This window comes from Notothenia rossii (genome assembly GCF_949606895.1).
Source record: "Notothenia rossii genome assembly, chromosome: 2".
Taxonomy (NCBI): Eukaryota; Metazoa; Chordata; class Actinopteri; order Perciformes; family Nototheniidae; genus Notothenia; species Notothenia rossii.
The window spans coordinates 39,118,317-39,132,701 of NC_136904.1; the positions used below are offsets into that span (position 1 = coordinate 39,118,317).

General features: G+C 42.4%; 1 protein-coding gene and 1 long non-coding RNA gene across 4 annotated transcripts; both read right to left on the minus strand.

Moving 5' to 3' along the window:
• Positions 1–268: 268 nt before the first annotated feature.
• On the minus strand, positions 269–13,231 carry LOC307030801 (THAP domain-containing protein 5-like). Of its 3 annotated transcripts, none has more exons than XM_079667457.1 (4): positions 12,840–13,231; positions 1,843–1,934; positions 1,222–1,414; positions 269–1,050 (listed from the first exon to the last, which is right to left on the minus strand). In XM_079667457.1, exons 2-4 carry the CDS (start codon positions 1,920–1,922, stop codon positions 727–729), a joined length of 597 nt encoding a protein of 198 aa, XP_079523583.1. In that variant the 5' UTR covers positions 1,923–1,934; positions 12,840–13,231; the 3' UTR covers positions 269–726. The 3 variants fall into 3 exon arrangements, with proteins under 3 accessions (XP_079523583.1, XP_079523582.1, XP_079523584.1); XM_079667456.1 differs by lacking the exon at positions 12,840–13,231 and adding an exon at positions 2,587–2,652; XM_079667458.1 differs by lacking the exons at positions 1,843–1,934; positions 12,840–13,231 and adding an exon at positions 2,587–2,611.
• On the minus strand, positions 5,289–6,234 carry LOC307030555. The gene is made up of 2 exons (XR_013805689.1): positions 5,609–6,234; positions 5,289–5,391 (listed from the first exon to the last, which is right to left on the minus strand). It is a non-coding gene; the product is annotated as an uncharacterized lncRNA (long non-coding RNA).
• Positions 13,232–14,385: the final 1,154 nt, after the last annotated feature.

Genomic DNA, 14,385 nt, shown 5'->3' on the forward strand with positions numbered 1-14,385 from the left:
TATATATATATATGTGTATGTATATATATATATATATATATATATATATATGTGTATGTATATATATATATATATATATATATATATATATATATATATATATATATATATGTGTATGTATATATATATATATATATATATATATATGTGTATGTATATATATATATATATATATATATATATATATATATATATATATATATGTGTATGTATATATATATATATATATATATATATGTGTATATATATATAAGGCATATGGAATATTAAATATAAAATATTGAACAGATTATATATGTGTAAAATGTACAACGTGGTTATATTCAAGAGAAACTATGGAGCAGAGAGTTATCTTCCAGCCAGAGGTGATTTGTTGTACAGAGTTATCGCACTGCGGAGCTGCAGCTGTCTGTTGGAGAAGGAGCTCCGTTGACTGTCCAGCTGCAGGTGGAGAGGATGGGTGGGGTTATCTGTCTGTCCAGCTGCAGAGGATGGGTGGGGTTAGCTGTCTGTCCAGCTGCAGGTGGAGAGGATGGGTGGGGTTATCCATGATGGCCAACAGCCTGTTCAGTGTCCTCCTCTCCACCACAGCTTCAAAGGGGTCCAGCTTGATGCCGATGACAGACCCAACTTTCCTGATCAGTTTATTGATCCTGCTGGTGTCACCGGCTCTGATGCTGCCCCCCAGCAGACCGCAGCAAAGAAGAGCGCACTGGCCACAACAGACTAGAAGATCTCCAGCATCTCGTTGCACACGTGGAAGGATCTCAGCTTCCTCAGAAAATAGAGTCTGCTCATCCCCTTCTTGTGCACAGCGTCAGTGTTGATCCTCCAGTTCAGCCCATTGTCTAAGTGCACTTCCAGGTATTTGTAGTCCTCCACAACAGCCACATCCTCTCCCAGAATGCACAGGGGTAGAGGAGACGTCCTCACCCTCCTGAAATCAATGACCATCTCTCTGGTCTTGGCCAGATTCAGAATACTCACAACATTAGGCTGAGGTTCATCTTCCGCTCTTCTTGAAGTGGTTGTGCTTCTTGTTGCTTCCGGCTAAAATAAACATAATTAAAGACATTTTGAGTGTTTAAAATGTGCTGTAATACACAACACATTATTTATTCCTAAACTTGCAGAAAGAAAAACTAAAGTGTGACATTTAATCACATATTTATATATCAATCTTATAAACCTTGAATTCTTGTTGGCCAATGATACACATACCCTTTGAAGATGAGCTGGTAAATTGAATACTGTTGGCACAACACTATCTTTAAGCCGGACAGTCTGCCCCGTCCTGTCAAAGTCCTCACAACTGAAGTGATCACTGCAGAGCAGTGTCCTGCCACAGGAAACAAAACCGTCCCTTCTTAGGGCAACTTCCCACTGCCTCCTCCTCTCTCCGGTTTTGGGAAACCTTAAAAACATGAGAAAGGTAGCCAGATATATAAATTATTGTCAACATTGTCATTTTCCACCCTTCTTTCCTTTAACATTAAGGGTAAGGACAAAAATACACACCGAAATTATCATATTTTTGGGGTAATTGTATGTATGTATGTATGTATGTATGTATGTATGTATGTATGTATGTATGTAATGTATACTTTAAGAATAAGACAACCACACTAAGAGTTATAAAAAAGGTGTCCAAAAGAAACATTAAATAATTGTGTAAAGAAATGGTAGCAACATATTCTAAAGAGGCTGGGTCAACATCAATATTGCAATACTATTATCTCACATAGCCCCACTGATCCTGTGCAGCAGGACTTGCAATGTACATACATCCACTAAGTAATTAACGATTATCCTAATTATAGTCATAATGTTGTCATATCTTACACGTGAAAGGTGATTCCACGGGTTCTTGTTTGCAGCCTGCGGCGATTAGAGCATCCGTAGGCTGCACAAAAGTCCGGCATAGTCAGGTACTTCTGTAAACACAAAGCCAGCAATTTCCTGTATCATAATGTATCTAAAATGTAAGATGTATTTAACAAGCCAAACCACTTGGAAGAAATCATGTGTAACTTAAGTTATGTTGAAAAGAAAGAGCAGTTCTGCCTCTCCCACTGGTGTAAAGTTGCTGGGTCAACTTTGTAATACTAGGGCCGTTTCTCAATCGCGAGGAAACTGGCTTCCAAGCCAATATTTCAAGGATACTACGTCATCGAGTGCCGCCGAAGGACTGTTCTAATCTCCAGCATACTAGGAATTCCACTGAGTTTATGTTGAAACTGTTAGAGAGAGTGGCACACTTGTTAGCCTGTTCCATTCTTCTTTGTTTTCCGAAGCCGTGGCTTGGAAGTATACTTGCTTCGTTTCTGAAGGAAGTGACTTGGAAGTATGCGACTACCAAGCCAGTATCCTCGCGATTGAGAAACGGCCTAGGTCTCACTCACAGCCTCTTGTTATTAGCCAGCTAATAAATACGACCACGGCACATACACAAAGAAAAGCTGCAATTTCAACATGTCCAAGCATCCTGTATCATAGCCATGCTAATAATGTTTATAATAAACCAAATCATTTGTAAATCAGTCAAGATTTCAGCGAGTTAAGAGTATTTTTGAGCAGATCCCTCACCTTACAACAGCTACCATAGCGCGTACCAGAGTAGCTGTTGACTGTAGCAAGATGGCGGCCGGTGAGCTACGCTGGAAAATCTCCCATGAGCCATCTACTGCTTATATTTTATATCTATATTTATATATACAGTCTATGGTTTATATATATCCAGTGGCGACTGGTCATAAGGGGCAGGTGCACAGCCCCACCTAGTGTCAGCAGAAAGTATTAAAAATAATGATTACAACAAAATGCAAAATATATATATAAAATATATTTTAAGATCATTTTTAATCATCTGATTCGTCTGTATATTGCTGTTTCAGTCTGTGTTCTTCTAATTAGTGTCTACAGTGTGTGCCTATTGAGCTGTTTAGAGCCATGTGGGACAAAACCCGATCATGCCCCTCCCTCTCACTGTCTAAGTAAACGGTGACTGTAAAAACCACACTGCGCATGCTCAGAGTATTGTCCTATTTAATGTGTTTGGCAAAAAATAATGACCATAGAGAGGCGAAGTCCCTCCCGTTCCGGGAGCCTCCATGGGACCCCGGAAGCGGAAAATTATACATTGAATTCAATGGAGAGAGAAAACGTATCTTTTGATCCCGTTTGAATTGTGCCACGAATGACACATATGATGTTTGTCAATTTAAAAGAACATTTTGAAAGTCAAAAAAATTCAAATGTGTCGTAAAACTGTGAAGTAACACATTTTTTTATGTTAAGCCGCTCAGTGAACTACATGTCTCTGGTCCCGCACAATACGCGTCACCAACACAAAGATGACCGTCACGTTGGAACATTTCACCTCATTCTTTCAGAATGAGAATACAAGTATAAAACGAGGTAAAAATCACTACAAGTCTGGGCCCGTTGAGAGCTGTACATACACGAAAGGGGAGTTAGTCGGTTCTGTAAGAGCCAGCATGCGGGACCGGCTTTACAAGGTTTCGGTGAGTAACATGAGTGCAATGTTTAACGTTAATGTCAGTCAATAAGGAGGAGAATGAAAAAGAAGATGATGAACCACAGACCCGGCATATAATGACTGCAGTGTGCAGGGCTGTGTTAATTTATGTTACTGTTATCAATAGCATTAGTTGACTGAGAAAACCGTCAAGAAAAAAAGTTTAGCAATGTTACGAGTCGACTAGCATAATATGAACCACGGCTGTGATTGACAACCTGGACAGCCAGTCAGAAGCTAGAATGCCAACCTAGAGAGCCAATCAGAACCTAGAACGGGTGTACTGTATACGGGTGTGTATGCTGTGGATAACATTAGTGTTCACAAGAACAAGGTATACTCCCGTGTTTTGTTTTAGTTGCTCTTCAGATTGAAGCGGCCAGTTTTATATCGACTATATGTGTGATCTCCTTTTTACATCTCGTTGTGTCATTTGAGTTTATTTGCTGTGTGTAGATTCAAGGATTTTGGTTATCTTGTCAATTTGTTTGGTTATCTAGGCACAGCTGTGTGTGACTCCCTCTGGTACACTGGTATGTGTTTTCCTAATGTAGAGAGCATTGATTAATTCATAAACTACACACTGAGTCTAGATCCTGACCAAATCCTTTTTTGTTGATCAAATGTTTTTCAAAAATGTAATACACATTTTAAAAAAAATACAATGTACAATCACAACCAATACAACACAAATTACAAAAACTTCAGAAAAAACAAACAATAACAACAATCAGACAAGAGGACAAAACAATGGAAAAATAAACCCTCCCACCCCCAGATCTGGACCATCCTTGTATTGCTCATTCAATCTATTATAGCATGTTAACAAACATGGTACTTACTTTATTTGTACAGATCTATATGGGAAAGGATGGCGCGATGCAGAGCGCTGTCTGTGGTTGTGCACGGGGGATGTACAAATGCAGCCACGCTGCAGCATTGGCAATATTTGCCATGTGGCAGATCAGCTCCACAGAAGTTGAGTGCCAGTGGAGGAAGCCTGGCACTTCAAAAGTAGTCCAGCCGGTGTCTCAACTCTACCAACAGCAAGAGGAGACATACAACCCACTGGCCAGAGACATCGCCACTGAGGAAGTAGACTGGTTTAGGTCTGCACTGAGGGGCGCAGCGTTGCATGGCATGGCTTTTGTCACCTGAGCCAGAGCTGCAGCCTCAACATCAGGCCATTTTCAACGTGCCGGAGCTGGTGAAGGAGCATGGGGGTCGGGGGCTTGAGGCAATTCTTGCCTCAATGCGACTGAGCAGAGACCATTAAGCTGCCATCCAGACAAATCCTCAGTGGCAGTTACACAGGCAGGGCAGGTTGACAGCCAGCAATTTTGGTGCTGTGCTGAGGTCGGGACTTTCATCCACTCCATGCGCGTCCCTCATGAAGAGGGTGCTTGGGGGGTACAATTTCGACGGAGTCATGGCTGTCAACTGGGGAGTTGTAAACGAGGTGTGTTTGGCCAGTGTGTTTGGCCTTTTAAGTGTGACACATATGTAGTGATAAATGCTTCACCAGACCACTGTTCCTAAATAAAAAAAGTTTTCTGCATTGTCAGTCATTTTTTCCAAATAATTACCAATATTTCACAAATTCTTCATGTCAACTTAAGAGCACAGCTTTGTGTCAGCTTTGCTTGGTTCATCTTACTGGGGGGCAGCTACATGGATGTCGGTGCAGTCCACAATCATTTTGCAGTTGAAGGCAGAATGAATTTATTATTGACTCAGAATGAAGCACAACTTCATGTCATACAATACATTGACTTTATTTGTAATTGTGTAAAAAAATAAAGCATTTATTAGCAAGCAGGACCTGCAGGAACAGAGAACGGTGATGGATGGAGCTGGGAAGAGAGAAGAATAAAGAAAACAGATCAACTTTATTATCGGATATTAATTCAATTTCAAAACAAGTTGCCGCTCCTACAGTTTTCTAGTATGTAAAGATGATTTCACATGACCTATGCAAAATATCACACTCAATACATGTGTCTCTCTGGGGGGTGCATTGTGCCTTTGATGTATATAAATAATATACCATAACCAAATACTATTACGTACAGTGGAAATCAGGTTGCCAGAGCAGGTCAGTGTGCATGTTCCTCAGGGTCTCAGCAGTTACAGGTGAGGTAAAGACAATAAGAGAAAAAGGTCAGTAACAACACTTTAAAGTAACAACACTGAATAATTATCTATTTTAATAATTTTCTCTCAGTAATCACTCAACTACTGTCTTTCCAACAAACAGCTTGACTCACCCTCACTGTCATCACAATGACACATGTCCAGAAGAATGTCATGCAAAGCTCCCTGCCTGCCTGCCTTCCTTCGACTCTCCCTGAACTGCTTCCTTAGCACCCGGTGGAGGGCGCAGTAGGCTACTCTTCAAATGTTTCACGAAATACTTACCATGATGACTACTCTTACTGTTTAACATTTTGGTGTACTTCATGTAATAAAATAATAACTTCATGGTAAGGCTACTAAAAATGACAAGGCTAAGTAATGTAATGCTAACTAACGTGCTCGCTACTCGTCGCTACTAGCTAGGTAGCCAACTTGACTATGTTCCATGCACAACATGTATATTACCTATGATATTACCTGATATGTCTGATCCAGCGACTCCTGGTCCTTTCATAAGACGGGAAGCGATAGAACGAGCAAGTGGTATGATCACTTTTGTGATTACAACCTGGTACAAAGCACACAGGCATCTTGTAAAAGTGAATTTATTGGAACAATCTCTTATATTTATTGGAGGGAATAAATCAGTTATGAAATCTTCTTTTTCGCTTTAATTACGAGTCGCAACCACTTGGAGCATTATCGCCTGTGACATCACATGCGCGACCCAGAATGGGATTTGGGATTTGTAGTCTTTGTAGTCGCATATTTTTCATAGTCTTATATTTCAACAGTTTTACGACAAAATGTGACTTTTTTGACATGGAAATGATTGTTTAAGATTGACAAACATCATATGTGTAGTTCGTGGCACAATTCAAACGGGATCAAAAGATACGTTTTCTCTCTCCATTGAATTCAATGTATAATTTTTCGCTTCCGGGGTCCCATGGACCGGAAGTAGATGGGCGTGACTTCGCCTCTCTATAGGGGCAGTGAGCTGCCATCCCCACCATACGTCATCTCACATCATTCAGAGCTGATTGGCTGTAAGTACGTGTGCCGCGAAAAGTGTGGTGTGTGAAGAGGAGACGAGAGGCGCATCCTAAAACCAGGAAGTAAGCTGCGCATGGGTTCCCTCCACAAAAAAGCAATGATATTTCTTAATGGGATTTTAGAAAATAGCTCAAAAGAGACTTCCGGTAGTGAAGATGTGGGAGAAAGTCGCACGGAAGAGGTCTCCCGGTTGAACTTTAATTTGAACTTTAATATATCTCTGTAAACACCACAATTCATTCGGGAAAGTGACGGATTACAGTTATAACTTATTCAGTCGTGAAATGAGTGGTTCTAAATCTAAAGCGAGCCATACTCCGAACTGCCCAGTTACTCGTGGCGGTGCGACCCCTGTAGCTAGCTAAGTTGCTAAAATGGCGGCTGCAAGCTCCGGCGCTAGCGACACACCGGACACCTTTTCAATGAACCAGCTGGTTTCTGAACTGGAGAAGCAACGGGCCTCGCTCCGGAAAGACATGTCTGAGTTAATCCAGGAGTCTGTCAAACATTTGCAGAGCTCGGTGGACGCGCTCCACGAGACGGTGAATCAATTTAATAACCGCCTCATTGCTGCAGAGGCCCTGGCGGGGGATAACTTTGAGCGCATAACAAGCACGGAAAAAACAGTGGAAACACTACTGACCCAGAATAAGTCTCTTCTAGATCGCCTCGACGACATGGAGAACCGGTCCCGTAGAGTCAACCTCCGGATAATAAATATTCCCGTGGGCAGTGAAAAAGGCCGGGACCCGATCGAGTTCATATCCGACCTTCTGATGGGAAGCCTCGGCCCCGATGTCCTCTCCAAACCCCCGGAGCTCGAGAGAGCACATCGCTCACTAGCTCCCAGACCTGGACCGGGAGGTAGACCCAGGCCTTTTGTGATATGCTTTCATCGTTTTCAAGAGAGGGAGAAGGTGCTTCGTTGGACCAGACAACACGAGCTTAAGTACCGCGACACATCGCTGCGAGTGTACCCAGACGTCGGCGCTATCACTGCAAAGAAACGAGCTGCTTTCAACAAAATCAAGCAAGCCCTCTACCAGAAAGGAGTGAAATTCAGGCTTCTCTTCCCCGCTCGCTTGCAAGTCTCGTTTGAGGATGGAACGTTCACTTTTGAGACTCCGGAGGACGCGCACGCATTCTACAACGAGCAGGGTATGGGCAAAGAGTAGGGGGCAGTATGGTGTTCCTGGGGGCCACCCACTACTGAGGGTTTCTCCAAAAGACTGTATTCCTCCATCTGTTTGGAGGAAGCCGTCTGCTCCTGCTACTGCATGCTGCCCTGTGGACTCACTGCTATGCGGTCACCTTGAACGAGCGTCGTGGTGACCATGGAAACGGGTCGGCGCGTGAGTTGTGCTTACTCTCAGTATGTTCCGGGTTCGACGCGCATAGACTCCATGTATTTTTCTTTGTTACGATGGGGACTTTGTTTACTTCCAATTGCACGGTGTGGTCGCCGCATGGGATTTTATCACCATTTTTTCTGTTCTGATTACGATGGTAAATATGTTGTGTTTGTTTCAATGAGACGGTTATGCTATCCTATATCAGGCACTTTATTTAATTATTACTATTATTACCTCTTTTTGTTTGCTTTTATCTCTGTGCCATATGCTATCCTGCAGTAGTGTTTCTTAAGTGGGATATTTTTTTACTCGAGGTAAATGTTTAGGCAAACTTATTGACGGCTTGTTTAAAGGTGAGGGCTAATGTTGCTTCACTGTAATCATATATGTTCTTTAAAATGTGGGATATATATATATTTTTTCATATTGTTTAACTGGTTGACCTCTGAGTAAGAGTAGGTTATGCAAGCAGAAAGGGATACCCTGTTTTGAGCGAAGATGTGGTCGCGCTTGGTTTGTATAAGGGAATGGGGGGTGGGAGGGTTGTTGATTATTGTTGTTATTATTATTTATTTTTTGTATGCGTGTTTTTCTTATGTGTTTTTGTTTTGCTTTCTCCCCTTTTCCTTTGGCTCGGGAGTCACGTCAGCCATGGGAGAGTTAGTGCTCCTCGTCTCCTTATGATATGACGACTCAGGGTAAAAATCTTCTCTTTATCTCCTGGAACCTGAAGGGTGCCAACCAGCCGATCGTAATAAGGTAATGACTCATTTAAAGGAACTTAGGGGTGATATTTCCTTTTTAAAAGAAACCCACCTTCGTTCCTCAGAGGTTGGCCTTCTCAAGCGACCTTGGATAAGGGATGTATTTCACTCTAAATTCCCAGTTAGGGCAAGGGGTGCGGCTATCCTTATACACAAGAATGTTCCATTTGAGTTATCAAACTCGATTGAGGACCCAAATGGTCGATTTGTAATTATTTCTGGTAGACTGTGTAGTATGCCGGTGGTTATGGCCTGTGCTTATTCACCAACATGGGATGACGATACATTTATTAAACATTTTTTCTCCTCACTCCCTAAAGTTGATGACCACTACTTAATTATCGGCGGCGAATTCAATTTAACTCAAAACTCCTCCCTAGACAGGTCTTCCTCTAAGCCTCTGGCGTTATCCAAGTCAGCTAAAGTCCTTGACACATATAAATCTAGTTTAGGTTTATTCGACCCATGGAGAGCCAAATCCCATTCAGTCGAAGCCTTTTCATTTTTTTCACACGTCCATCATTCGTACTCTCGGATAGATTTTTTTCTCTTTTTCAATTACTTTCGATCAGAGGTCCACTCATGTGAATACCATAGCATTGTTATCTCAGACCATGCCCCCGTATCTATTGATATTAGCTTTGCTAGTCGTGTCCCCTCATCCAGACAATGGAGACTTAACTCCTCCCTACTAGCCCACACTTCCTTTAAAGAATTCCTCCATACGCAGATCTCCTTGTTCTTTGATACTAATGATTCTCCAGAGATCTCTAGACGCACGCTATGGGAAGCATGCAAGGCGTTTATGCATGGCCAAATCATCTCCTATGTCTCAAACCTAAGGAAGGCAGAAAGGCGAGAGTCGGAGGCGCTCACTAAGGAGGTATTTAGAATTGATCAGTTGTATGCTTCAGCTCCTACCCCTGCTCTTTATAAGGAACGCCTTCAACTTCAGTCCAAATTTGATTTAATGTCCACATGTAAGACTCAGAAGCAGTTATTCCTCGCTAGACAATGTTTGTTTGAGACTGGGGACAAAGCGGGAAGATTATTAGCACATCAGGCGCGTGCAGCTACACTATCCAGATTGATCCCCAAGATCAAATCTACTTTAGGTGAAGTTACCTCGGATCCGACAGAGATCAATAAGATATTTTGTTCTTTCTACACTAACCTCTATTCCTCCCAATGTCCTCCGCATGTTTGGGATGGAGATAATCCTCTAGATAGGACAGTTTTCCCCAAAATAAATGAGGATTTGTGTAGGGAGCTGGGAAGTCCGATCTCTATCAAGGAAGAACAGGAGGCAATTATGTCACTTCAGAATGGTAAAACTCCAGGCCCTAACAGGTTTTCTGTTGAATTTTTTAAGTTACTCCCTGGCACAATTGCACCAGCCCTCCAGAGAATGTATAATGAGTCTTTTGCTGAGGGCCGCCTGCCTCCCACCCTGTCGGAGGCCTCCATTTCTCTTCTGCTTAAGAGTGATAAAGACCATCTTATGTGTGGTAGCTATAGGCCCATCTCCCTCTTAAATGTTGACCTAAAGATCCTGTCAAAGATCCTAGCCCAACGCCTACATAGGGTCCTACCAAGTATAATATCTACTGACCAAACAGGTTTCATGCTTGGAAGACACTCGTTTCATAACACAAGGAGGCTCTTGAATATCATTGGCTTATCTAGTTCATGCAGTCCGGAATTGATTATTTCACTAGATGCGGAGAAGGCCTTCAACAGGGTGGAATGGAGCTTCCTTTTTTTTGTGTTGCAGAAATTTGGTTTCAATTCAGAATTTATATCTTGGGTCAAATTGCTTTATGCCTGCCCAGTCGCCTCAGTCCACACAAACGGTCTCCAGCCTGCCCCATTTCCCCTTTATCGAGGTACCAGACAGGGCTGCCCTCTCTCCCCCCCTCTTATTTGCCATAGCTAATGAGCCTTTAGCAATCTTGCTGTGTCAGGAGGGTGGGTTTGAGGGCATCACCAGAGCTGGGAAAGTTCATAAATTATCGTTATACGCCGACGACCTCCTTTTATACATGTCTAATCCAGCTGCCTCTCTTCCCGTGGTTCTAGATATCCTCGACAAATTTGGGTCCTATTCAGGCTATAAAATTAACCTCCACAAGCTCAAAGTTTTTCCCATCAATTCTGCAGCTAAAAGTATACCCCCAGCTTTTTTACCTTTCAAATATTTTACAGACGGGCTTAAATATTTGGGGGTGCATATTACTGACTCAATTGATCACCTTTTCTCAAAAAATGTCTCTTCTCTCCTTGAGAGGTGTAAACTGGACTTTGTCAGATGGTCTGCACTCCCATCATCCCTAGTGGGTCGTGTCAATTTGGTTAAAATTGTTGTTTTACCCAAGTTTCTATATCTTTTCTCACATATCCCCATCCTTATTAAGAAGTATTTTTTCAAATTGCTCGATCAACTAATAAGCTCTTTCCTCTGGGGCAAAAAAAAAGCCACGCATCAGAAGATCAGTGCTACAGCTCCCAAAGGCTCTTGGAGGCTTGGCATTGCCCAATCTCCAACACTATTACTGGTCCTGTAATATTCATAAACTTCTATACTGGTTTAACAATGCTGCAGGCGGCTTACGCCCCGCGTGGGTGGATGTGGAACTTGCATCGTCTAAACTCTCTCTTCACTCCCAACTCCCTCTGTCTACCTCCAACTTCACCTCAAACCCAGTGGTAACTAACACCATTATAATTTGGATTCAATTTAGGAAGAGCCTAGGCCTCCATAGGGCCTCCGATCTCTCCCCCATTGTAAATAACCACCTATTCCTGCCTTTTTGCACCGATATGGCCTTTCGGACTTGGTTTGACAAAGGTTTAACCAAATTTAGGGACCTCTACAACCAGGGGACTTTTATGTCCTTCCCTGACCTCTCGAAGAAATTCGACCTGCCTAGAACCCACCTATTTCGCTTTTTTCAGACAAGGCATTTTGTCCAGAATCAGAACCCTAAATTCCCGAGTCGTCCCCCAGAAACCCTGGTTGACTTGTTAATGGCGCTTGATCCCGAACAAAAGCGGCTAATTTCTAGCATTTACAGCCTTATCAGTTCTGCTATTGACAGCCCAGCAACCGGCCCCAAGGATTCTTGGGAGCGGGGAGCTTGGAATCACACTGCCCGATGATTATTGGCAACAAGTTTTACGGTTGGTTCACTCCTCTTCAATCTGTGCAAGGCACGGCCTCCTACAGTGTAAAGTTGTGCACAAAGTTCACTACACTAACTTGAGGCTATCTCGGATTCACCCCAATGTAACTGACTCTTGTAATAGGTGCAAACAATCCCCAGCCAACCATTCCCATATGTTCTGTCTCTGCCCTAGGCTCACCACATTCTGGTCCAATGTCTTCAAAACTCTTAGCACAGCATATAATACTATTATCCTTTCAGATCCTCTCTTGGTCTTGTTTGGTGCCCCCCTGCAGCCTCTCGCCTCTAAAGTTATACAGACTGTTCTAGCCTTTGCCACCCTGTTAGCCAGGCGACTTATACTCCTCAATTGGAAACACGCTCAACCTCCATCTCATAGTAGGTGGGTGAAAGAAATGTTACTGTCCATTAGACTCGAAAAGCTTAGGTTTTCCCTCATCTGCTCCTTAAGCTCTTTTGAAAAAACGTGGAGACCTTTCTTAAATCATATTGAATCTCTGACATCCCTGCCTGACTGTGACGAATGAGCCCCCCCAACCCCTTTTCTTTTTTTTTCTTTTTTTTCATACTTATGTATTTGTTGTATGTATTTTGTACTGTTTACATTTTGTGTACTGAGAAGTGTTCTCCTTTGGGTGGGATTGTGGGATTGTGGGAGGGATAAAATGACGGGGAAAAATGGAAGAATGGAAGTTCTCTGTGACACTGCTCTGTTGTTTTGTTGTTCTAATTGCTTCCAATAAAGAAAGTTGATAAAAAAAAAAATAAAAAAAAAAATAGCTCAAAATAAGATCTGTGGGAAACGTACCTGTTAAGGCCCAGATACACCGGCCAGTCACCTGAGAAGTCGCCGACGCCGACACCGACTGTTGCGTCTCCGGACTCTCCTGCGTATTTGCCGACTTCGCGCACTGGAACACACCGCAAATCCGAGCCGAGCACGTATGAACTGCGCATGCGTGAGTGGCAATAACTCTCCTTACCAGCAGGTGGCGGTAGTGTGTATTCATCATTCAAAAGAGGGAACAACCGGAAGACAGAGAAGAAGAACAGACTCCGTGATATAAACAAACAACAAATAGCGTTTTTCTTCCCATTTTCACTCTCGTCCATTGAAAACATGAACGAACAGGAGCTCTATAAACGGATGAGGTGAAATAGCCGTTCGTGTGTTTTGTATCTTCCATTTTAAATCATTTGTTTACCTCCCTCACTTCCGTTAACGCTTCTCATGCATTGATTTGCTAGCTGAACAGCCAATCAGTGTTATCCCTTTGTCCGACTTCCGGTGGTGTTCCCGACGCCGATTCAACATGTTGAATCGACAAGAAAAGGCGTCAGGTCGGCAGAAAAGACCCGACGGTGCGGCGCACACCACTCCGAATAGGGCGTGCCCGCGCTCATGTTCGGCCCGACTCCCATTTACTGCCGATTTCGGGCCGGTGTATCTGGGCCTTTAGATAAATGCACGTTTTGTTCAGCCGGATAATATCCATATGTCTACCCTACTTTTGTAATGTTCGAATCCTAAATCTATCGATTAGATTTATGATAGACTTTTGAAACTACAAGAAGATAAGGAGGAATTTTACAAAAAAGCTTTTGAAAATAATATCATATTTTCATTTAGGTTAAAATATAATATTTGTAAACCTGAAGAGTCAGTGCCAGTGCCTCACCAGCCATGAACCTCACTGCAGAAGCTTATATATAGACATCTACGGTTTTTGTGCCCCACCACTTTTGTACATATAGAAACGCCACTGTATATATCTATGCCCAACACATCCGCTTCCCCTTTGCTCCTCCTCTCTGGGGCTGTGACGTAATCTTCCGCCCTCCTTTCACCAATGTCCGATATCGCACATAACAGAGGATTTCGACATTTACATTCATTGCTTACTTCCACACGCCTTTTCTCCTCCTTATCTCTTTCATGACTTTTTATTTAATACATTTTAACGGCTGTAATCGTGTTTTCCGTAAAACCTGAACAAGCTACTGTTGGTATTTCTGAGATCCTTTCCGGAATAGCTTTTCAAAATAAACTTTAACCACAGGCGAAAGCTAACCGGAAGTATTTTCACAATAAAACAGTTATACAATTACTGTATGTTTAATCATCTTAAATATCATTAAATATTGATTTGAATTTCTAACAGTAGGCACTTGATGCAAGCTTTGCCCAACACCATTTGCGCGAAAAAATAGACTACATGAGCATGACAGGGCTGAGTCTAACTTTAACAGCAGTAATGGCGCTGGCATGTCGATGTACCGTTCAAAACAGTGAATACAAGAAAAGTACATAACACTTGCTAGTTAAAAAGCAGTAATTAATAACTCAGGTGGTA